The 25,878-nt window shown below is 44.2% G+C and overlaps 1 protein-coding gene across 6 annotated transcripts in view; it reads right to left on the bottom strand.

Moving 5' to 3' along the window:
* The window catches only part of LOC308461250 (integrin alpha-X-like), a 32,902-nt gene extending 13,522 nt beyond the window's left edge, over positions 1-19,380 (bottom strand). For 2 of the 6 annotated variants that reach the window (XM_080977991.1, XM_080977992.1), the window contains exons 1-15: positions 17,157-17,321; positions 15,701-15,806; positions 14,052-14,155; positions 13,221-13,285; positions 12,936-13,050; positions 11,883-12,013; positions 9,268-9,401; positions 7,518-7,668; positions 6,633-6,783; positions 4,757-4,830; positions 3,739-3,871; positions 2,905-3,053; positions 2,475-2,609; positions 2,169-2,375; positions 470-600 (exon numbers count right to left, since the gene is read on the bottom strand). In XM_080977991.1, the coding sequence (XP_080834117.1) occupies positions 470-600; positions 2,169-2,375; positions 2,475-2,609; positions 2,905-3,053; positions 3,739-3,871; positions 4,757-4,830; positions 6,633-6,783; positions 7,518-7,668; positions 9,268-9,401; positions 11,883-12,013; positions 12,936-13,050; positions 13,221-13,285; positions 14,052-14,155; positions 15,701-15,806; positions 17,157-17,193 (1,823 nt within the window). In that variant the 5' untranslated portion in view covers positions 17,194-17,321. Of the gene's footprint in view, positions 1-469; positions 601-2,168; positions 2,376-2,474; positions 2,610-2,904; positions 3,054-3,738; positions 3,872-4,756; positions 4,831-6,632; positions 6,784-7,517; positions 7,669-9,267; positions 9,402-11,882; positions 12,014-12,935; positions 13,051-13,220; positions 13,286-13,592; positions 13,887-14,047; positions 14,156-15,700; positions 15,807-17,156; positions 17,322-19,090 lie in introns of those variants that run through there. The other 4 variants (XM_080977995.1, XM_080977994.1, XM_080977993.1 and 1 more) reach the window with 4 other exon arrangements.
* Positions 19,381-25,878: the final 6,498 nt, after the last annotated feature.

Here is a 25,878-nt window from a genome sequence, read left to right as displayed (position 1 = left end):
TCTCTGAATTTTGTGATGCAGTTCTCCAACCAAATAATGTTGGGAAAAACTGTAACATTAGGGGAAAGTGTTAGACATGCCCATTAACCTCAATGGGTCTACTCTAAGTAGGACTAGCACTGGCAACAACCATTTGAATTTTGCAGGTGTTGAATTTGGTACTCACTGCAATCACAGCATTCATCTAGCTGTATTTAATAATATTTTTAAAATTATTATTCCTACAGCCATTTGCACAGTTTTTGCACTGCCATTTGATAGCTTTTGTGTGTATTGAAAACTGTAAGCTGTGCTGAGCCTCTTTATTAAGATAGGGACTAAATTTAAACAAGGAAATAAAGGAGAATGTGTACTTATAAAATTTACTTCTTTACTGGGGCATCCATGGAAATGATTTTTCTCCTGTTCAGAGGAAACAGAATAAGAACAGGGAGGGGAGAGCAAGGCTTTCCCTGCTCCTCATTCTCACCTCAATAACAGGACCCTTCCTTTTTGTCCTACAGCAATATCCTTCAGGCCATCCCCTGTAAGGTCTGTTCCTCCACTGACAGCTTGACCAAAGTACAAAAACCCTCCAGAAAACTTCAGCCCTTCAATGCGCTGCAAATAAAGAATGAAGGATGCAAAATGGAAGGAGGGTGGCCTCAAGGCCAGACAGAGAGACTCTGTGACCCTCACAAAACAAGGTTAACAACAAATGAGGCATCAAAAGATCTGTACATATTCCCAACTGAAAGACAGTCCATCAAAATATTATACTATGCTTTTCTTTTTAAAGAAAATCAAACCTAGCCGTGTTCTAGTATGGAATGGTGTAAAAACAGACACAAACATTTCAAGTGAGTACAAATCGTCTTGAGAATTTCTCCCTTAGGTTGCTTTCACATTAGAGCCCTTGAGTGATACTGAGGCATTGTTTCTCCACACTTAGCTGAAAGTGGAATTCAAGAGGTCCTCCACACAGTACTGTATTATTCAGCAGTGCCTTTCCCCCTGCTCAATAATCTTCTACAGTGTTTACTCTGGAGTAGTTCTCATTCTCTTAAATTCCAAGTCACATTAATCAAAACATTTTTTCCAGTTCAGTCCAGTTAATTTATTTCTAATGAAAGAAGGTGGAGGGCTAGTAATGAATAGCCTCTGAATAGCCCCTATGTCTTTTTCAATTCCTGAAAGGGATGTAGAATTACTAGTTTCTTTCATGTTATTTTTCACAATAAAATTATTTATTGAAAATATTTGCATATTACCCTCCATACCCAGGATGCTTCACAGTAAGAATTTATAATAAAATGCAATTACATAATTAGAAAGACATAAAAACTCAAATATAAAAAGCAGTTAAATAAATTAATTAATGCAATGATAGAAAAAGAAAGAAAGAAAGAAGGAAGAAAGAAAGATAATAGGCTTGCTCCAGATGCAGTCATTCTAAAAGTAGACCTACTGAAATTAATTAAACTTCATTGGGTCAGTTCTAAGTATGAATAAGCCTAGATCTAACCCATAGATAAATCAAAGCCTACCTCCCATGGGAACAGAAACTGACCTAGGGCCAACCCAAGTTGCTTTCAGATTACATGTTCATTGAAAATTTATCCTAATTTGTTTGAGAGTAGGTTACATGACATCACAAGAAGTGGGCTTGCTTTGTAATAATGTCAAATCCACTTTAATCACACAACCTGAATTTGTCAATATGTAATTGAACCTGACCTGCAAAACAGTTACCATCTGGAAGCACCCTAAGAGAAGCCATTCAAGTGGCAAATTTAAGAGGTTATCCTTTAACTGCAATCAGCATGAAGAAATAAAATAAACAGACCCTCCAAGAAGAAAAAATTAAAATCAGAGGAGCCATGAAAAGCCTCCATAGCACTTTGCCAACACTGGAAAGGTTCATGCTGCAAAAGTATTTTATTCTTCCCCCCAACCAATCCACCCAGTGTTAAACACTGGATTGCATCAAATAAACAACACTGACTGGAATCTCTATAAAAACAATTTCAGAGAAATTTCAGAGAAAAGGACCAGTATAGCAACTCTAGATGTACCTCTAAGTGCACAAAGAATAGGAAAAAGGAGGCAGTTGCATTGAGCAAGGGCCTCTTGGGAAGCAGCACAAGCAAGGTAGGTCCTTTGTAGGCTGGAACTGGTATTGAGCTCACCTGGAGGTACTTGGGGTTGATAGATGTTCGTTTCCCCCCAAATATATATAAGGCTCCTACATTCTCATTCTCCATGGGTGCCCCAATCGCCACATCCATCCATCTATCCCCGGTGATGTCACCTGTTTCTGCCATGCTGGCACCAAAGCGACTGAAAACGTGCCCTGCTTCTCCTTTCAAAGTCATGGTGCAGTGAAGTCTTCCTTGCTATACAGAGTAGTCAAATAAGACACTTGAAATATTTCCAAGCAAGCAACCCCACCTCAAGGTCTCAATCTAATGTAGTCTCCCCATCTTCTCCCTTACCTTAAAATGACAGACATAAACCCTTCCACCTGTAATAGCATCATAGTACATGGGGGCTCCAACCAGCACCAAGTCCGTATCAGTGTCTTGATCAAGGTCCACAGAGCACAGCGCCGCTCCAAAATAGGAACCAACCTGTGGCATCAGACAAATGTCCCCTTGAGTTTCGCTTCTACTTTCCATTCCCAGACCTGTCTGCCGCTTATGACTACACAGCCAGCACATGGCCCTCAGCTGAGTAATCCAGCCCTTAACAGCAACAAAAAAAAGTTCTCCACTTCTGGCTTCTATCTTGGAGCCATTTTCATCATATCTCATTGTTGACGCCATAGCTTCCTCACCTCCATTCCAGGTTCAGAAGCTTTCTCAACAGTCTCTCCATTCCACCACCAGTCTCCTTTGCCCTAGCCTAGCCCAGCTCAGTTCATACCTGTTCTCCAACAGCCTCAGCTGTTAGTTGCCACTTCCCACTCCTGGCCGCTTTCTCAAAGAGAACCACTTTGCCCACGTAGTCATAGCGGGGGGCTCCCACTACAAGGCCACTTCTCCCATTAAGCAGGACAGCTTGGGAAGAATAGCCTAGAGCAGGGGTGTGCAAAAGGTTGATTGGGATCTCCTGGAACATCTCTGGCTGCTTTGCAAGGGTCTCTCCCTCTCAGCTACCCAGTAGCAGATCAAAACAACTTTTCCCCACCTAGATAGCAAGGGGCCCAAGATCACTTCATGGCTAACTGGGATCTCAGCCACAATTTTCCCAGCCCTAGCATGATGCTTTAACCACTATACCACACTGTCTCTCAGTATAGCATACAGCTAGTGCAGTTGTTTACATAGAATTCTTATAATGAATTATTTGATGCAGGAATCTGAAGAGTGGAGACAGGGGGGAAATGTGTGGTGCTAAGAGTATCTAGATGGTAATTTCTATCTGTGCTCCTGAATGGAGAAAGGGTAGCATCTGCCAAGATGCAGCTGCCTCTGGGGTGGAAATGTACCACAGTAAAACATGGTAAACTTGGGGTGGGGGGAAGGCAGCAGAAGCTGGTCCATTAGGGTGAATGGGGCACTGCCCCACCAACCTCAGTCTAACCTCAGCCAGCCCCCAATCTGCCTGCTTTCTTATTTCCAACCAGTCAGGGGGTGACTCTGCCTGTCATTGGGTCTGGCCCCACCTACTGCTGCTCTCCCTGCCTTCTGCCCCAACAGCCCCCCCCCCCATGGGCACCAACCACCACTAGCTGGAGAGTTTTGTTTTAATACTTACCAAGATAAGCATTCTTCATCTCCTCAGTGGTGCTGGAGGCATTAAGAAAGCTTGAGTCTCTGTTACTGTTCTGATACAGAAATAGGCCTCCAGACCAGTCAAATGCTCCTACTGCTCCCAAGACAGGACCATCCTAAAGCACAGCAGGCAACACAGCAGGAAGAGTTGTCCACAAATCAACGTCAACAGGAGGGGAAAAGTAAAAAGGAGGGTTAGGGAAAGATGAAAAACTGAAAGATTAAAAAAAAAATCCCTACAACTGCAATTGAGCATTACAGTAAGTAGCACTACCACTGCTGAGCCAGCCATCTTTTCTCCCTTTGGCTCACAGGATCATCCATCCAGAACCAGCATGGTTGTGTGATCCTAATGCAGTAATGCAAATTTCAATCATTTTTAAGAGCTTGTTGCTAACTGGGATTGAATTCAGCATCCTGTGAATATTCACTTTCAATTTTATAAGCAAGTTTCTGACTCTCAAGGTTGCAAGTAAGAGTATAGAAATATCTCTTGCGGCCATGTCCTCCCTCCATTATTCTTTAAGACAAGAACATCAGGCTATAAGATGAGCGCTGCTGGCCCATCTAATCCAGCATTCTGTTCTCACAGTAGCCAGCCACATGCCTATGGAAAGCATGTAAGCAAGATCTGAGCACCAGAGCACTCTCTGAATACCAGCAACTGGTATCCAGAAGCATACCATCTCCAACTTTGTATTTCCTTTCACTGAGGAAAATAGGTCCATGCTGATGGAACAACAGAATACAGTAATAGAAATGGGATCATGCAGTTAATCTATGAATATATTCTTCATTAACAAAAATCATTCTGCTTGCAGGCATTTAGGACTCTCCTGGATTCTTCCTGCAGGCAACTTTCTTCTTCCTGAGGTTGCTGAAATACAACTGCCACTATCCCTGGCCATTGGCCATGCTGACTGGGGCAGATGGAATCTGTAGTTCAGCAAGATCTGGAAGAACAAAGATTCCACACACCCTACTCTAGGGGCCAGACTCACCCGAGTCAGTAAGGCACTGAATCCTTCCTGGGACATTTCCATCTGGAAGGAACTGCTGCTCTGGAATTGGGTACCTGCAAGGAAGGGTGGGAACAGGACACAGACAAATGGGAAGAGCACATAGGAGAGGTTATAAGAAACCCCTGTATTTGTATTGCCAAATTCCACCCAGGTGGAATCTACACAGATATAAAAAAAACCGCTGTGAAAATGCTTAATATTTTTTTTTTGAAAAATACATTGAATTTGGCATAGCTCACTATCACCATCTAGTGTCACATTTGTATATTGAACTTTACAACACATTTAAAACATTTTATTTGTAGCTGTATAGTACAGTCCACAATCTCCAAACTGTGAGAGGTTTCAGGGGTGCCAATGCACAACTCAGGTTTGGTTTCCCTAGAATGAAACTCACTGGAATCATAGAATTGTAAAGTTGGAAGGGACCACGAGGGTCATCTAGTCCAACCCCCTGCAATGCAGGGATCTTCTGTAAATCTGTGCCTGTCAAGAGAAATGCTGTAAGCCCCTCTAGTGTAGGCTCAGGTTGCATATATGTGTAAATAAACCACATATCATAAAGAAACCACAGTCTTCACTGTGGAAGTGGTGATGTCTTGGTGACATGGTTTTATTTACACTACAGGCTAAGTTTAAGGTAAATGAGCTAATGGCATTAACACTCCAGTGGATCTTGCTCCCCTATTAGATTTTTGGGCAGGGCGGGGCAAAGCCATGGCTTTGGATTCAACACAAAGAGAATTCAAGCCTCTGTGGCTCTTTCTCAGCCACTTGAATATGAGATTGCCCCCCAGGTTTATTGTTTTCCTACACCTAATGACAGCACCACCTTCAGCCAGGGTGAGGGGAACTGCCCTCTTCAGCCCACTTTCTGAAAGCATCTCCAGCTAGTAGTTTCTGTATCAACCAGTCTCTTGGATTCCTTAGTTAAGCAAAGTGATACCTAAGAAACTTGGCTAGAATCATTAAGTTAATAAAGAGACTGGCTTGACCTTGTTGGAAGTCACTTTTCCTACATTAAAATATATACAAACACCAGTCTTGGAGGGATGACTTTTAGACTAATCCCCCAATCCTATAACAATATGTAGCATCCCACACAGTTAGAGGCCGAAGCTGTTCCCTGTTTTAGCAGCAGACACACCAGATGGCGCTATAGCAAGCATGAGGAACACGTGGACCTCCATATATGCTGTTGTATTCCAGGTCCTGCTTGTGGGCTTCCTCTAGGCCAGCCTTTCTCAACCTGTGGGTCCCCAGATGTTGTTGAACTACAACTCCCATCACCCCTAGCTAGCAAGGCCAGAGCTCAGGGATGATGGGAGTTGTAGTCCAACAACATCTGGGGACCCACAGGTTGAGAACCGCTGCTCTAGGCAAATGGTTAGGCACTATGAGAAAAGAATATGGGACTATGGTATGATCCAGCAGGGCTCTTCTTATGTTCTTAACGCCCATAAGCCCAGCCAGCAAGGCCAAGCGTCCAACAACATCTGGAGAACCCAGGTTTCCCATCTGAAGCTTAGAGGACTTTCCTTTTGTATGACATATTGAGAGGTAGTATTCCAGGTGCAGGCTTTTAACCCTAGGAGATCTATGTTCAAGTTACACCTTTACAGCAAATAGCTCATTTATCTCAGTCACAGGTCTTCATCTGTAAAATGGGAATAATACTGACTCGCCGTATAGAGTGATTGCAAGGCCAAACAAAGTAAAGACCACAAACCCCTTTGCAAGTTAGAAATGTCATATGATCATGGAATAAACCATTCTCAGTGATACACAGTTCCAGACAAGGACTGGCGAAAGGGACTTCAGTGCCTCCTCTGAGTGCTAAGGTTCCTGTTATTACCTTCTATGGCAAAGATCTTATCCTGTAGCTGATCCTGGATGCCTTTCAGGGCATCAAAATTGTGCACTGCAAATACATGCTCATTGTCAGGTTCAGAAGCGATGGCATTCAGCTCTTCCCTGGCACGTTGAGTTGAGAAAGCATTGCCAACCTTCATCAGACGGAAGAGAGAAAAGATGTGAGCATTTGGTCCCTATGCAGGTGAGCAATCCACTTGGCAGGAGGGCAGGTAACTGAACTAGCACCCTACATCTCTATGAATTTTATGTTCTAAGGGTATATCTGTACTTCAGACTTTGGGTAGATCTACAACATACATTTAAAGTACATTCAAACACCATTGCTTCCACCAATGAATTCTGGTAAATGTAGCTTGTTATGGGTGCTGGAAGCTGTAGCTCTGGGAGAAGATAACCATAATTCCCAGGATTCTTTGGCAGAGGTCATGAGCATTAAATAGACGTTGAATGTGCTGTAAACATATGGTGTGGATCTGCCCTTAGACCAATTTCATGAAGAAGTCCTAGAAGTCTGAACAAGTGGGTGGTGCCAAGTAGGGAGGAGCAGGGGGCCAGAGCTCCCCCAAAATTTTCAGTGAAAGTCTGGACATTGGCTTAATGACCAGTCAGTCATTAATATGATTTGAGCTTCTTAGCTGCAATTTCACTACTCCTACTTCAACAGGGGGGTAGGTGGGGTTGGTAAGCAATGTGAGCAGGGGCACAGCCACAACTATAAAGCTAAATGCTCGGGAAATGTGAAATTAGCACTGCCAACAAGAAAGGCTATAAACATCCAAATAAAAGCAATTAAATAACTGATTTTGTGGAAATTCACATACAGTACTGTTTAGTAAACCTAGAAGACTCCTTGCAGAATCCTCACCCCAATAGCATAACGGATAATTCCTGCTCGTTCAGCCTCTGGCACCACATTCCAATACTGCAGTTGATCATTCTTTTGACCATCTGTTATCACAACAAGAATCTTGGTAGATCCATTTCTGGAGCCTTTCCTTGGGATAAAAATCTCCCTCCTTGGAAAGAGAAGAAAACTGGATAAGGACTTCATTGTTTGCATTTCCCTAAAGCAGCCTAGAGGAGAAAACAAGAGGGGATAGAGTAAAGATGTAACGCTGGGGAGGAGAACCTGTTTCCCTCCAGATGTTGCTAGCCTATAGCTCTCCTCATTCATCACCATTGGCCATGTTGGCTGGGGCTAATGTCCAGCAACATATGGAGGACCACAGAGTGCCCATCTCTGAGGGCAACCTCTTTAAAAACAGGCTTCATGCATTGAACTTAAAGGGGGGGGTCTTACTGTATCAAAAATTGCTTCCTAATACAAATGTGAAAGCCTAACTGATGATGTTCAAATGTTTCCTCAGTTTTCTCTCCCATGTGCACACTGATCAGGCATTAACTTAAAGTGCTTCCCCAGCAGACATATAGTGTGGAATTGCCATTCTTCATCCACTCACTTTTTGTGGTGCATCCACACATTGCCTAATCCAGTCATTGCCATCTAGTATTTTCCCCGCAGTTCTTCCAGTTTTCTGTAGACAACAGAAAGTCTGACTTTTCCTAAAAGTAGCTTTCCCAGAAGGGAAAAATAGCAGAATTTCCACAAGTGTAAATGCATTTAGTGCTATTCTTATCCTCTCTAAAAAGGCAGAGTTTAGACACGGGCAGCGACATAGTGTGAAGAAGATCCTATGAGAGCTCAGCACACGTTCATTACATCAGAAGTGTGAAACCTTTTGCAGACTGAGGGCCAAATTGTTTTCTGAGAAACCTTCCAACGTCCACGCCTCTGGCCCTGTCCATCACTAGCGTGTGGCCCCTGAAAGACTGCCCAGAAGGGATTGTGGCTGCTAGAGGGACCACAAAAGAGTCCCTCCCAATATTGGTTGGGGGCCTGAGCCACCATCCCAGGGATGATCAGGTAAAAGCTGGTTGATAATGGGAGATGTACAGCCGGTTTACTAGGACTTAGCAACCAACTGCACAATCTTAAGAACATAAGAACAGCCTGCTGGATCAGGCCAGTGGCCCATCTAGTCCAGCATCCTGTTCTCCCAGTGGCCACCCAGATGCCTATGGGAAGCCTGCATGCAGGGCCTGAATGCAACAGTACACTCTTCACTTGTGATTCCCAGCAACTGGCATTCAGAAACATACTGTCTCTCACCATGGAAGCCAGGCATAGTCACTGTTGCTTGCATTGATTGAGCATGAATTTGTTTTGCTTGCTGTGTCTAGGGAGCAGAATTTTTCTGTGGATCTAAGCTAACTGAACTGAGCTGAGAGCTAAAGTTTGGAAAGAGATAGAGAGGGAGTGGGAGATAGTGATGAAGCTGAGAGTGAAGAGGATGAGCCCTAAACAGCAAGCTTCTAGTTCTTCTCCCAGCCTGTAATATTAATGAGCTGTTGGGACACCTTTTGAATTTATTTATTTTTTTGTTTGATATTGGACCACAATGATGTTGGAACATCTTAAAAACTCTTCACAGGTCCCTAACCTAGCAATTCATTCTGATAACAGAACTGAACCATTACTCATGCCTAGTTTGTGCCTAAAAGGGGAAGAGATGGAGCAAGCTGTTTCTGCAGAGAAATAAGGTTCTTGAACATACACAACTTTTCTGATGGCAGTGGCTGTATAGGTCATGCCGCGATTTTGTGTGATACCCAAGACATTATTAGAAGGATCTGGAGCATTGAAATCAAAGTGTTCTGTGAAGCCAGTGGAATACTGTGCCAGGGCAAACTAACAAGAGAAAGACAAAAAAGGGAGTTAATGAATAGGGCTACCTGGTCTCCAGAGGTCCAAGAAGCAATCCTATACCCTCTTACCTGGGAAGAAGCCCCACTGAACTCAACAAGACAATTACTTCTGATTAGAACATAGTAGATTGCACTGTAAGAGACCCTAAGTGAGTGAAACCTGGGAGCTGGATGAAGTAGCAGGCCAAGCCCCTCAGAGTGTGATAGGTTAAGGTCTCATCCACACTTCCATTTGTGCCACAGGTTCTAGGCACAGGTCTGTGATTTGTAGACATAGGTATGAGTGGTTTCTTTTTTTTCTTTTTCTTTTTTGTCCCAGCAGTTTCCCACCAGAAAACCCGCTGTTTGCCACTGAATCTAAGGGTTCACAGCTGGGCGGGAAACCAGTTACTTTCATCAACAGCAAAAACACCCCTTTCCCTCTTGCATTCACAAGTGACAGAGGGTCCTGCTAACTGACATTGTAGCCTACCCAAAAAGTGATTCTCTGTGGTGGCATTGCACCAGGGGTGGAGGAAGGGGGGTGAGATGGGTGCAGGCTGCCCTAGGTGCCACCATTGAGGGGAGTGACAAAATGCTGGGTGGCACTCACTGCGGGGCCTGCAGTGCGCCCGAGCCATGCATCTCTCCTGGGAGAGATGTGGTGGCTTGGGTGCATGCAGGCTCTGCACTGTCCAAACAGTCCACCCACTGCCTTTCCCCCCTCCCCAGCTGTGGGCAGCTGAGTAGGAGGAGGCAGGCAGACTCTGGAGGCCCCACGGTGTGCCGCGCCCCTATGGGCGGCTCACCCTGCCCCTGGGCGTGCCGCCCCAGGCGCCTGAACGGGTTCCTCCGCCGCTGCATTGCACAGAGAAACAGGTAATGTTGAGTTGGTTCTATACTTGGAAGTGGAATGAGGTAGCAAAATGGATTGTACCACTTTCAGGCTACAAATTTGGGGATTCCACTTTTGATTGTGAACACAAACACAGAGCACCCAGTAAACAAAATATGAGCACAGCTGGAAGAAAGATTCTAGCCTAGCCCTTTGAATGCTATGCTGGCTTTCTGTTTGCAGGGAGGGAGTTTAATTTTAAAGTAGGTATTGTTGGACTCACATGGCCATCAGTCCTAGCTAGCATGGGATGATGAAAGTTGCAATCATGGATTTTCTCACTATGGCTTTAAAGGCTCCTTGCAGTTTTGTCCAATAGGAAAAATAGGCTTAGGAAAAATCCCACCTGTGGCTTCTGCTGTATCACAGAGGGTGTTCTTCATGCATGCAAGTTTTTCATAATATCTGTGCAACATGAAGTCCATATCCCCACCGCCATTTAATCAGGATTTACTCTTTCCATAGAAAATAAATTAAATTAAAAACAAACTTGTTGCTATCAATCCATCTGCAATATATTAACAATCTGTTTGCAATATTATGTCCCTATCTGGAAGAACCCTAACTTGAATGTACATGAACTTTGCCAAGGAAACTCTGGGATGTTTTGCCACTGCAGACACATTTCAATGTCACATCAGGAAGCCAGTAATTCTGTATGCTGGCCCCATTCAATCTATCAAGATGGAAGAAACCCAAACATGAGAATTGTGGGGGTAAAGATGTGGCAGTGACAGATGATCTGGCATGCAGCTCTAGCATGTATCAGCTTTCAGTTCACTGATAACATATGACAGCCACATGAACATTAAAAAGAGAATGCAATGCAACGCCATGCATGCTACTTAGATCCTTTGATTTTAACGAGTCTACTCTGAGCATGACTAACTGGATCTCACCCAGAGTTCAAAGCACATTCTGAATTCTCTAAACCACTTTTTAAGTTATGTGTCTGCACACAGCAGGCACGTCCCAAACCTAGTTTGTTTTCTGTATAAAATTGGAGACACAGTTTCACTCTAACACCCCAAAAGGATTACATTTAGAGTAAGGAAACAAACTGTCTGCTCTCAAAAGAGCCCACTGCCAATATGTTTCTACATGTCACTATTCTGGCTACAACTCCTCAACCCACCTAAAAACCACCAACTCAAACTAGCAACTCATGCAGATATGCAAGAGACAGCCTTCTCCAAGGAGAGAGATTTGCGGTGCCTCTGCACTGGGACTGACTGGTGGATGTCAATGGTGCAACGGAAAAACCTTTGGAAGGAGGCAAGACTGAAATGAAGATTCATTCAAAGATGCAGCAGGCAGCCTTATCTGTGGGTGAGGGCTTTGCACTCACAAAAAAACTCTCATGCTTAAAATAATGCATTTAGTACACTTGCAAAAGCCCTCCTACTAGTTGGTGGAGCCAGGAATGTAGGTTTTATATAAGGAACTGAAGTGTTGCCAATACCCACAGCTAACAGAAGGTGCCTACATGGGGCCAGTGCTGGTCTTCCTCCCCCCAGGAAAGGACTGACCTCCCAAAACACAATAAGATTGCATGATGGTGCCCTCCAGCACCCCCCTCGTGTCCATTACCCGCGTGTTTCTGCCAGACAACCTCTTGATGACCTCAGAGACAAACCACTTCATTCTTTCGAAGTCCTGGTTACTGACGCTGCCTGAGCCATCAATCAAGAACACAATATCTGTTGGGTGGGTAGTGCATTCTGGGGGATACATAAAGGAACATTTCAATCTACCTTATATCCAGTGGTGTGGTGGTAAATTCTGAAAGCTCATCATGACAGCCCCCCGCAGCCACACCACCAAAGAGAGTTTATGAACTCCCCAAAGGAGAGTCCAAAAATGCAGGCAGCTGAGTTGATCCATTCTTACACACACACATGCGCACACCAAAGTTCAACAATACATAGCTTAATACCCAATTCATTAGGATCAGCACAACTTCGATCCTATGCACTATTAAGCAAACCAACTTAATTTTCACTTCCTGAAACAATTGCAAACCAAAACATGCAATCCTTCTAAACTTGCACTTCTCCAAATTTTGCAGTGCAGTTCTCCAACCAAGCAATGTGTACATAAATGTGTATATTAGGGGAAAGTGTGCATAAAAATACATATATGAATGAAAATAACATGTAAAATGCATTAAATAGGTAAAATTGCTTGCAAAAATGTGTACAGTGGTACTTCGGGTTACATACGCTTCAGGTTACATATGCTTCAGGTTACACACGCTTCAGGTTACACACTCCGCTAACCTAGAAATAGTGCTTCAGGTTAAGAACTTTGCTTCAGGATAAGAACAGAAATTGGGCTCTGGCGGTGCGGCGGCAGCAGGAGGCCCCATTAGCTAAAGTGGTGCTTCAGGTTAAGAACAGTTTCAGATTAAGTACAGACCTCCGGAATAAATTAAGTACTTAACCCGAGGTACCACTGTATATTAGGAGAAATCTACGCTAAAATGCTGAAATTTTTTCATAAGGACTTTGAAACACGCAAACACACACACACACACACACACACACACGAGTGTGCACTATGGAAATAAGGAGAACTCAACTTGAAATTTGCAAATTGAGAGTCCAAGAGCAATTGACAGATTCACTCATCCCAAGGTCTCACCTGGTAAGATCTCTGGAAATTGCTGGAACTTTTGGAGCTTTTGATCCAGAAGGAAACAGTAGCCGTTCAGATACATGTTTGTTCCACAGGCCCTGTGTACTGTGGGGCCGCACACCTTCCAAGTGAACAAAGAGAGAGTTTTCATGATATGTTCAAATTTGCTGAGTATGCTATTTGACTAGGAGAGGATTTTAATCTGGGCCCATTCAAACTCAATTCTTTCCCTCCAGCAATGCTGATTTCCCACCAGAGTGCCAAAAAAGAGAGAGAGAGAGAAGAATTTACCAAGATTTGAGAATCCCTGGCAACCAAGGACAGACCAAGGGACATATTGACAGCATCTATAGGCCCTGAAAGAAATAATAGTAATCATGCTGAGATTATTAATCGTTAAGAAGGGAGAAGAACAACTATATTAACTCAGTGGCAGAGCATTTGCTTTGAACTCAGAAGGTACCAGGTTCAGTCCTCAGCATCTCCGGGTAGGGCTAGCAAAGAACCTTCTCTGAAACCCTGTACAGCAGCTACCAGACAGTACTGAGGTAGATTGATAGGTCTTTGCCCTAAGGGGTTTACAGTCTAAAAACAGGTGCAAGGAAACAACAGAGGGCATGGGGAAATGGAAACAGAGATAAACAGGGGGAGACAACCTGGTACCTTCCAGATGCTGTTGGGCAGCAAGTCCTGTCATCCCTGGCCACTGACCATTCTGACTGGGACTGATGGGCACTGGAGTCCAACAGCATCTGGTGGTCATCAGGTTGGCAAAGGCAGCTTTATAGCAATCTCAGATCTGTAGGAAAATGTCTGAGAGTCTCCCTCTGACCTCAGGCTACTATAGCCTTACAATTTAGAAACTAATCTCACTTCCTCCTCTTTGTCGCTTCCCACAAGATCTCACTTCTCTTGAACTGAAACTCAGACATCCTACCTCTCTCACACAATCCAGTCCCAAATTCTGTAAAAAAAAACCTTACTCACTCCTGCAACAGCAACCACAAGCCCAGGCTACCCTGACCCCATACCTCCCTCTCCCCTTTCTCTGAGAGAACCTGAGCCACCATTTGGCTTTTCCCAGATAGGACCAGCTTCATTTGAAACTTAGAAGTTACCTACGTTGGATGCTAATCTCCGTACAGGCACTTGAACTGTAGGTGCACCGGTAAAGTTTACCAATTTCGGTCACTCGTCCATGCTGAAGTGGGGCACCGACAAGCACCCTGAGGTGAGGGGGGCAATAGGCAGGTGATTAGTATCTATACAGTGACACTTTATGATGTAACCTGAGCCAGGTGTGGGGAACCTTTGGCCCTTCAGATGTTTCCGCAACTCCCATCACCACTGACCATTGGTCATGTTTGCTGGAGCTTGTTGAGAGTTGTAGTTCAGCAGCATCTGGAAGGCCACGGGCTCCCCAGTCCTGCCCTAAGCAAAGAAAGAAAAGACAGTGCTCTGCCAAAAGGAGCTCATGAGACAACAAAGAGAGAAGGGAGAGAAGGGAGTGGCCAGCCAAGAAAACAAAGAATGAACTTGAGCCAAACCAGTTACTTTGCTTCAGCTGAGAAACAGCACTAAGGCATCAGGCCAAAAGCTGCTCAGACAAGGTAGGCTTGGGAGGGAGAGGGAAGTATGGGCGGGGGGGGGATTCCATGCATACAGGTAGGGGTGCGAGCGAAATTACATTCAATTTGCATTTTAATAAGAAATGACCTAATTCACATTTCTTGAACCAATACATGGACTGAAATACAGCTATCCTTCACAATTCACATGTCTCAAAATTTCACAATGCAGTCCTCCATTAAAGTAATGGGTAGAATTCAAAGTAGCACTAAGGAAATAACTCCATCAGTGCGAGCATTTTTGCTTGCCTGATGGAACTCTCTTCCCGCTCCTCACTCCACACACTGTTCTGGGGGTTTTCCAACCCCATCTCTGAGCCAATGTGGGGGGGGGGTATGGAGGAAGAGAGGGGAAAGAACCATCACACTATCAGGACTTGTTGCACTGACTCCCACCAGTGCAACTATTTAGTTGAATCTATCCCAACATGCACAATAATGCATATAAAAGGGGGAAGTGTGCATAAAAAGCCACACATTCATGAAAATGCAGTTCAGATGCACTACATGTTTCCTAGTATTAGTCAAAGCTGCATGGGAAAATGTGATTATTAGAACTTTGCACCATAGTGTTGAAGATAGATAGATAGATAGATAGATGATAGATAGATAGATAGATAGATAGATGATAGATAGATAGATAGATAGATAGATAGATAGATAGATAGATAGATAATAGATAGATAGATAGATAGATAGATGATAGATAGATAGATAGATAGATAGATAGATGATAGATGATAGATGATAGATAGATATAGATAGATAGATAGAGATAGATAGATATGTAGACTGCTACAAAATTTAAGATTGGAGAATTGAGAAACAGAAATTGAAATGAACAGATTCATCCATCCCTATAGACAGAATAGCACGAAAGAATCTTAACAGTCATTCAGGAAAAAAGGAAAAACGTGAAGCAACTGTGGGTGGTGGAGCTGAAGAAATATAGGTTGCAAGTAAGGTAGGAAAGCCTAGGAAGTTAGGGGTCAGGTCAGGCCACTGAAAATATCACAATGCATACAAAAAGTGTTGCCAATTAAGGGCCTTGCTGTTTTTGTTCCCCAGTGCCATTTGCCATTTTTTCATCTTCCTTCCAAGCCCTCCTCCCCTGTCCCTGACACCAAATCAGCTTCCTCTTACTCATTCCTGGTCTGTGCCACGCTGCTCCCAAAGCTCTGAGTTCTTATCTGAAAGATGGTTGGTGTAGCCACATCCACGCTAAATCCACAACACCGCGACACCAGCACTGCAAGAGTTAAAGGGATTCTCAGTACACCACTTACACACACACACACACAACCCATTCCAGGTTGATTTTTTTAAAAAAAATATTTTGTCTTTTCCAGATACAACAAGAAAAGTGGGGACCCATACCCCACAAGAGAGTACATCAAAGTTACTACTGTAAGGTGTTTAGATAGTTCATCATTACACATACTAGTTGAAGCTTTATTTCTATAGATCTCCATGAGATGCTGTAGGCCTCTATTCATGCTTATTTTGAAATATGTAAGAAATAAAGATAAATCAAGTTGGATAAAAGGCATCTGTAACAAACGAACATTTGTCAATTTGCCCATGAAAATCAAGTCCCAAAGTTTTTCCAGCCAAGCCTCAAATCTGTATCCAAGGAATACCAATAGTTGGTTATAGTATGCTGTGGTGCAACAGTCATGAGACAAATAATAAAGTCCTTATGGAAAAGTCTGAGGCAACTGAAGCAACCCCTCCAGGTTAATTAACCCAGAACAATTACTATTGTTGCTCAGCATTGGAATTGAGTCAAGGCTCAGATCCAGACTTCAATCTAGTCTGAAGACAATGTGTTAAGGCAGGGCAGTTAACAGCATGGTTGGCCCTCCAGATTTTGCTGGACAACAACTCCCATCATCCATGGGATGATGCTACCTGGGACTGATGGGAGTTGGAGCCCAACAACATATGGAGGGCACCACATTGGTTATCCCTGGAGCATGTAATGAAATACTAAAGGCAAAGGCAAGTCCTCATGGAGCTGAAAGCAATTGGTCTGGGGAATGCATGCTGAAGGAAATTATTTACAGTAATTCAAATTTACATTCCTACAGGAATCTCAAAAGGTTGCTACAAACAGGGCCAATTTTTGTTTTTTGTTTTTTGTTTAAAAAAACTTTCCAGTTCTCATCAAAATTGCCCAGTTTTTCTCACATTCTATTCATTTGATTGTACATAGCTTCTCTCTTGGATGGAGAGAACACACAAAGGACAGAGTTAAGGTCAGAGTTGCCCCTACTCTGCAGCACGGTCATTGTGTGTTTGTGGAGCAAGTGAGGCTAGAGCAAATTTATTTCAAACAATGAAGCCGTTTCAAGCAGGTGAAAAGAAGTAGCAGGAAGCTGTTTCTTTTTTTTAATGCTGCTTCCGTAGAATGCAAAGAGACAGTAACTTTGACTACCATACAGGGTTATTGTTTTGCAAGTAGGTTTCACAAGAAATAGATACACTTTGTTTTTTTCTGATCTCAATTTGGACCGAGCAGGTTGCTTTTTAAAAGATTTGGATGAGCACCCACCCACCCGAGTTCACACCCTCAGACTCCCTTGCTGTTATCACTTACCTGTGCCCAGGTAAAAAAGAAGTGCTGGGAGATCCATGCCTAGTATTATTTAGACTGGGATGAAATGACCAGTGGAGAAAAGAGTAGAAAAGCAGGGAGCCCAGCAGGCGATGGAGCTGCTTTGAAGGTAACTGGCAACTAAACAGCTGAATATATAAAGTACAGAAGTGTAACTTTATCTGATACAGAGTCTGAGAAGAAAGCCCAGCCCTCAAGGGGAGGGGGGCGGACTAGAACAGATTGTGTGAGTCAGAAAGTGTGGCTACTGGAAGGGGGTGGGAAAATGAGCGAAATGGAAAGCCAGCAAGATCAGAGGCCAAAGAAGAGAGGGCCCTGAACTGCCGTGTTAATAAAAGGAGGCTTTTTAAAACCACCGGCAGCTTACGCTGGGATGAGAAAAATTGGACCTGCTTGTTGAATTCTCTCTCACACATGCAACTAGTTGTTTTGTTTTATACAGGAAGTTTAACAACAAAAGAAAAAGAAAACATCAAAAGCTCACATTAAAAATATAATGACATCCATCTCAGTTTAAACATAATAAGCCCCATTTGCACTGTACATTTAAAGCAGTAAGGTAAAGGTAAAGGGACCCCTGACCGTTAGGTCCAGTCGTGGACGACTCTGGGGTTGTGGAGCTCATCTCACTTTTCTGGCTGAGGGTGCCGGTGTACAGCTTCCGGGTCATGTAGCTAGCATGACTAAGCCGCTTCTGGCGAACCAGAGCAGCGCACGGAAATGCCGTTTACCTTTTCGCCGGAGCGGTACCTATTTATCTACTTGCACTGCATACTTTCAAACTGCTAGGTTGCCAGGTGCAGGGACTGAGCAACGGGAGCTCACCCCGTCGTGGGGATTCAAACCACCAACCTTCTGATCAGCAAGCCCTAGATAGCATACCACTTTGAACACTTTATATCTTTCCCCAAGGAATCCTGGGAACAGTAGCTTTTTAAGGGTGCTGAGAATTGTTAGGAGACCCTTGCCCCCCCCCCAAAGAGTGGTTTAACAATCAACCCCTCTTTCCAGGGAACACTGCATGAACAGATGGGCAGCTGGAGAACTTGTAAAGAATTGCAGTCAGCAGTGCAGTAGAAAGAGCCTTTGATTGTTCAGAAGCCAGCCAGTGGGGGAGACATGGGAGAGCTTGAGGAGGAAAAAAGTGCCTCAGAGAAGGCTGAACTACAGGCTTGAGGTGAGAGGTGAGAGTTGCTGCTGATAGATTTCTTCACTCCATATGAAGAAAAAGGTCAAGAGGAGAAGTTGGAGATGTGTGCCTCTGCAAGCAGCCAGCATCTGGACAAGTGGCTGTGTAAGAGAAAGGTCAAGAGGAGAAGTTGGAGGCATGTGCATGTGCAAGAGGTGACTGGGAAGAGGAGTTGCCTTCAAAAACCTTCTTCGAATCTCCAGCACTAGTAGAATCTGTGTTGTCAGTGCATCTTCAGCTCAGGGGGCCACATCCACGCCATACTTTTAAAGCTCATGGCTTTTTTTGCTAAAGAACCCTGAAAACTGTTGTTTGTGAAAGGTGGTGGGAGTTGTACTTCTGTGGTGAGTAAACTACAGTTCCCAGGAGCCTTTGGGGAAAGCTATTTGCTTTAATTGTGCACTGAATAGGTTTTAAGGTGTGGATGTGGCTAAGGTCTCACTGACTCAAAGCCCTCAGCAGAAGTACAGAACCCCCGCCCCGGCCATGGGAGCCAAATTCTAGAAGACAAGGTCCCTTCCCCCCGCAATAAAATACTTGAGAGGGCTGCCCCCCCCCCCAGAGTTGGTGGGCATTGCCATTCAAATAGTCACATGCACTGCGTCATGTAATTGACTGGGGGGGGCTTACTTGGGCCCTCCAGTAGGCACCCCTTTCACCCCCAATGCCACTGGAGTCAATAGCTCCTGAAACTGGCTGGGTTCTTTTAAACATAGGCTTCACTTACATTCTGAGCTGTCCAGGATGTTACCTTCTTTGCTTCTTTTACCTTCTCTAAATTTGATGTATTCTTTCCCTGAATTTTCTGTGAACTCTGCACTCTGACTCACTGAATAGTCTCATTGGAGCTCAGCCTGACCTTGTTCCACTGGACCTCTCTGCTTATTGACTTTGCACTCCTGGAGCCTGACCCCCAGTTGGCCCAGTCTTACTTCCTAGGCTGAAATTGGACTTCCAGGATATTATTTTGTATACTCATTATCTTTTTCACACCCACACCCACACACCACTGGGGCTGGAACTCCTCAGCCCACGACCCCCTACCCAGAATGGAACATTGACCTGTCCTTAGGCCACATTTGCCTCACACATTTAAAGTAGTAAAGCAGCATTCGACATTAACAGCTTTATTCCTGCTGCCACCACGGATAACATATATCTGAATACTCCACCTCTAGCCTAGCCAAATGAGAAGTAGGTAGTGTCATGCAATTAATTTCTTAAACATAAATGATAAACAATGCTTATATAATCACTTGATGTACATAAGCATAGGGTTTCAATTCCTCTTTCTCTTTTCTGTTGCTTTGTTTCGTATGCAACACTGGCCTTCTATATTACTGTTCCTGTAAGGGCCGGCGCATCCCATTTTGCCACTTGAGGCGAAATGGGAAGTGCCGCCCTGCCCTGCCGCCGTGCCACACAGCCTGCCTGCCGCCTCTGGCATTGCTTCACCCCACCTCAGGGGTGGGCCATGTCTGGTTCCTCTACTAACTAACCAGCCCTGCTTCACACCCACTGCCAACTCTCCTCCCACCCTCATTCTGCTCTTAACTGAACTCTCAACTGACTCTCAACTGCCAGCATTCAAATTCCTTTTCAAAACTCCCATCCAATCAGCATGCACCACCAACATTCCAAACTCACTCTCCCCCCCCCCTTACTTCACCTTAATTCTTCCAACAGGTTTCCCTTAACATTTACCTCAGTTACACTACTGTTACATACAATATTACATCCCAGAACCTCACAGGCCTCTGTTGCTCTTGTACAGCTGCAATTCCCAGAATGGTTTAACAGTCAATCCCTCTTCCCAGGGAACTCTGGGAATTTTACCTCTGTGAAGGGCAAAGTGCTGTCCCAGCAACCTGCCTTTATTCTCCATTGGCTTCTACCAATATAAGTGACTTCCTGCGTACATTTCTTCCCCAGTCAGCCATTTCATATAATGGTTCACGTCAATCAAACAAACCATAGTTGAGTTGCATCACTAAGTAGCAGGTCTGGGAAACCTATGGCCTTCCAGATGTTGCTCAACAGCAACTCCCATCATCCCTGGTTATTGGCCATGCAAGCTGGGGCTGATGGTGGTTGTGGTTCAGCAACAGCTAGAGGACCAAAGGTTCCCCAGACCTGCTATATTGTTTTAAATCACACTTAATCCTTCCTCTGAGAGTATGGTCCACAGAGAATGATGCCTTTGATTGTTTCCTATAAAGCTGTCCAGTGTTGAAGCCTGCTGGTTTTTATCAAGGCTGTGGAACTGTCGCCAGTATTTCCTGGAAGCAAAATTAAAGTTTTGGCAACACAACATTTCTGACGGTGTGAGTTGCAAATAACCATGATAGCTCCTTATCAGCAAAGGTTCACCTAGTAAATTTCTGTGGGTCACAGATTGCTGCTGAAAAGCATAGGAGGTGGGCAGTTGATAAGCAATTTATTTTTTAAAAGGTCTGTTATCTATCTTAAACTGCCCACATTTAAAAACCACATTCATTTCCCCCCATTAATATTTTTATTCATTTTCAGTTCCACTGTATCCACCTACTGCACACACCAACATATAGGGATAACAGCAACATGGAAAGAAATGCCAAATATATGGTGTTAACTACCGTATTTTTCGTTCTATAGGATGCACATTTTCCCCTCCAAAAATTAAGGGGAAATGTGTGTGCGTCCTATAGAGCGAATGCAGGCTGCGCCGCTAAGCCCAAAGCCAGAACGGGAAGACGGAGCACTGCGGAGGGCTCCGTCTCGCTGCTCTAGCTTGGGGACAGCTGCGCGCAAACCTCTGCAGGGCAGAGGGGTGCCTTCACCCCAATGTCCTGCAGAAGCTAGCAAGGCTGTTCCCAAGCCAGAACAGCGAGACGGAGGGCTCCGTCTCGCTGCTCTAGCTTGGGGATGGCTGCGCGCAAACCTCTGCAGGGCAGCGGGGTGCTGCGCTCCAAAGGCTTCAGGGATCTTTGAGGCTGGTGGTGGGGGAAAGCAGCGCTTCCCCCCACCGCCAGCCCCACAAGCTCTGGTGAATGTACCTTGAACGCACCTTGTTTTAGAGGGGGAGAACAAGAAAAAAAAAATTCCCTGTTCTCCCCCTCCTATGGAGTGTGTCCAATGGAGCGAAAAATACAGTGCATGGTCTTAGACTTGCTGGTGGCTTCTCTTTCTCTCTTTTGTTAGGTTCATGACTTGGCCATTATTAGCTTGGTTCCCCTTGATGGTTCCTCTCTCCCAGGTGGTTTCCTGGACAGGGAAAGCTGAGGCCAGCTACTTAAGGTCAAATTTCAGTTTAACCTTCCAAACATTAATTAATTCAAACTTTTATTTGACCCAAGTATTTAAGGGGATCTGGTCCCCCACAAACTCATAACAGTATGTTTTAAAGTTTTGTAAATTTTGCTGATTTTATCATTTCAGCTTTTTATAAACTGATTTGAGGGGTCGTTTTTTCCCCAATCAAGTGGTATGTAAATTTTTATGAAATAAATAAATGGGTTTTGAATTTTTCAAAGAACATGGAGAGGGGCTATCAGCGGAGACTCTAGACACCCATTCCCTGCCCCCAGAAACACACAAACTGAAATCCTACAATCACACATAAAAGCCTACAGGCATAATATGGAAATGATTGCAACTAATCCTAAAGCAGCAATCCTAACCTCTCTTATCTGGAAGTAAGCCCCATTGAACTCAATGAGACTTAGCTCTGAGTAGGCATTGCAGCATACATACACATGCACACATAAACATAACCACAGGCCCCATATGCACTATACATTTAAAGCAGTGTCATACCACTTAAAACAGTTTTGGCTTCCCTCAAAGAACCCTACAATTCCTGGGAATTTTAGCTCTGTGCAGGGGATATGTGTCTTCTTATAACTCAGCAACACTAACAAACTTCATTTCCCATTATTCTCTGGGGGAAGCCATGACTGTTTAAAGCGGTATAATGCTGCTTTGAATGTACAGTGGTACCTCGGGTTAAGAACTTAATTCGTTCAGGAGGTCCGTTCTTAACCTGAAACTGTTCTTAACCTGAGGTACCACTTTAGCTAATGGGGCCTCCCGCTGCCGCCGCATGATTTCTGTTCTCATCCTGAAGCAAAGTTCTTAACCTGAGGTACTATTTCTGGGTTAGCGTAGTCTGTAACCTGAAGCATTTGTAACCCAAGGTACCACTGTATAGTGCAGAAAGAACCACACACACACAGATACAGGACTCAGCTATACAGCTGCAAAAAAACCCCACATGTTTTAAGTGTGTTTTAAGTGCAATATACAATGCACAAAGTGTGTTTTAAGTGCAATATACAATGTGAAATTAGATGACTCCGGTGAGCCTTATGGAAAATTCAATGTATTTTTTAAAACGCTTTTTAAAAAAGCATTTTCAGAACGGTTTTTATATGTGTGGAGATTCCACCACAGTTTCTAGTGGGGTTTACCTTCAAAGTGATTAGTTTATTAAATCGGGCAAATATTTCAGGAGCTCCTCTGAGGTTTTCATTATTCATGTTAACTTTTAGTCTTGTTCTTTATAGCAGTTTCTCTTTCAAATGGGAGCTGCTGTGTGATGAAGTGGGGGCACTCATCTTGATCCCTCCATCACTACACCCAACCCCCCAGAATATTTCCTAATGTGTGCTCATTTGTAAGAGTCACTGGCAGATCAGCTATTATCTCCCTTCCCTCAGATTGGGTGACATTATGCTTAGATCACTCTACATAGGCTTGCCACTTTCCTCTAGTCGCTAAAGAGAGCGATCAGTACCTGTGTACTCCACACCAAGCTTAGGCCAGTTTGACTGTATACGTCTTTAAAATATTCTTACTAAATTATCATGGCAGTCACACAATATCATTTGCATTTTGTGAAATTAATACTACAGTAAAAAGGGGGGGGGATGTAGTTTGTATTAACAATGTGCCAGAAACTACTGAATCCTCACCCTGCTTTCAGTAGTGAGTTTTTCTGTGTGTTTGCTACATTTCCAACCTAAGTGTTATACGAAAGAAGATGAAAAGCTCTATTGTTATTGGTTCCCGAAAGTTCACTTTAACTTGCCATCCACTTTGAAGAAAGTGCTTTACCTGTCAGCCTCACCCACCTCATAGGGTTGTTGTGTAGATAAAACTGGGGGAACAGAGAAGAACCACATATGATGCCTTTTACTCATTGAAAGAAAGGAACAATATACATAAGGAAATGATGCAACAGATACTTTTGTATGTCTAAGTGGCCCAAATCAGTCCTTGGATTCCAGCTGCCCTTTCTATTCTGGTTCCCCACAAAAGTCTCAAAGGAACGAACAGAAAGCAGAAGGATTATGTTCCTCTTCTCAATTTGTTGCTAAGGTTTGCAAAATCCTAAATCTTGATTCTTGCAAAAAAAAAAAAAATCAAACAAACCCAGAGATCAATCATCCCAAGTCAAGATACTGCTTCTGGGCCAAGGGTACAGCAGCTGATTCAAAACTTTCTATCTTTTCCAGATCACAGCCACCTTAGCTCTAATGAAGGTTAAGTAAAGCTGCAGAAACAGTGATCTTATAAATTTTAGCACTACAAGCTTTACAAGGTTGGTTGGCCTTGCTGTTCACATGGACTGTTCACACCTGATGTGACCAAAAAAACCACTGGGAAATATGCACACGCCAACACTAGAGAAGGGGAATTCACAACTGAGAAACAGAACTACACATTTCACCAGGTGGCAGGAAATACTGAAGGCTTTCTGACTGCTAGTCACCTGATTTTTTATTCACCTTTAAAAATACCATAGGCAAAAGCCAATACAGTGGTAGCTCGGGTTACATACGCTTCAGGTTACATACACTTCAGGCTACAGACTCCGCTAACCCAGAAATATTACCTCGGGTTAAGAACTTTACCTCAGGATGAGAACAGAAATCGTGCGGCAGCAGCGGTAGACCCCATTAGCTAAAGCGGTACCTCAGGTTAAGAACAGTTTCAGGTTAAGAACAGACCTCCAGAACGAATTAAGTACTTAACCCGAGGTACCACTGTAGGTTTAACTAACCAAAGCAGTTGCACTTGCAGTGTCGTCGCAATGGGGGCGGCGGGGGAGGTGTGCCCCCAGTGCCATGTCTGGGGGGGTGACAAGAAGGCACCACACGGGGGCTCGCCCTGCCATGGCAGCGCGAGCAGCCATTGCGCCACCGCAGTCACATGTGGAGGGTCCTCCGTTTGCGGCTGCAGCTGTGAGCAGAGGATCCTGGCACCGTCCGTACGGCGCTGAAGCAAACCGCTATGTACAGCGCATGTGCGGCATTGCTATGTATGGCGTATGCGTCGTACGTTGGGACGTCGCACATGCACCCTACGTAGCAATGCCCTGTCTTTGTGTCACAGTGCCTTTGTTGGCCCCTGTGCACTTGAATAAAATATTGAGGGGGGGGGGTGTTTGAAGCCCTGCTCTGCATAATCAATCACAAGACGCAGCACACACAACCATTTGAATGGCAATGGCCACCAACTTGGGGGTGGGCAGCCCCATTAAATATTTTATTGGGGGGCTGAAGGGACTCGGCCCCTAGTAGTCAGCTCCTATGGTTGTAGGAACATGGTCCTCCCAGCAAAATATACTGGGGAAATGTAATTTCCTTGAAATGAAAGCAGGATGCCTGCATTAGACCCTTGCAGCAACAGAATGAGGAGGACTGAGCATGATAAAATAGTTGCCCCTGCAAAGTTCCCATCAGCTACATAAAAATATTTTTTGCTTCTCAAAGCATTGCTCAATACTACAGCTCTTTTCCATCTCTCTCACACGACCCGCTGCTGTGGCTTTGCTCACGATGTTGTCAGGTGGCTACAGCCCATAAGTGCACATTCTGGCTGATACAAGCCACATCGCAGTGGTTTGGCTGCTTTAAAACCCACTTCCTTGTCTCGTGAACATCTAACTGCTGTGCCCCCTTTTCTTTGTCTTTTAAAGAAAAGGAGAGAAACATTTGCTCCCTAGGATCTATCCATTAAATGTGCCACACTTTAAAAAGGCAATTTGGTGTCCTTTTCCTACTTAATGCGCAACATACTTCATGGCTGGATATCCATAAAGTGATTGCAATGGGATTAGCGGCTGGGCTAGATGTGCTCTTAGGGTCTTTTTCAGCCTCGTGACACTTGATGGTTTGAACAGGAGAGTGCTAAGAGAACCAGGATTACTTTGGTGGCCTGGCAAAGTGGCAAAATACTTTTCCACATTACTAAGGTTGCTGCCTCTAGCTCTTTCGGAAGAGGAGAGCATTTTGGAAAGAGGTCTAAGCTTTATCTCTCACTCCTCTGAGCTCTGAAATGTGCTAACTGAGTCTGTGTGAGCAAAGATAACATATTGAGAAGCTACATCAGGGAGAGGTTTAGACAAGAGTCGGGCTGCAGGTCAGAGTGTAAAACGCAGTTCTTGAAACATCACTGGGGTGCAAACCTTCTCCCTCACTCCAAAATCTGGTGGCAGTCAGGGTATGTTAAGCATGCCATGAATCTATGCCG

The sequence above is a fragment of the Podarcis pityusensis genome (genome assembly GCF_964106645.2).
Source record: "Podarcis pityusensis genome assembly, chromosome: 13".
NCBI classification, from domain to species: domain Eukaryota; kingdom Metazoa; phylum Chordata; class Lepidosauria; order Squamata; family Lacertidae; genus Podarcis; species Podarcis pityusensis.
Note: the sequence above shows the minus strand (reverse complement) of the source record. Positions and strands in the feature narration are given on the sequence as shown.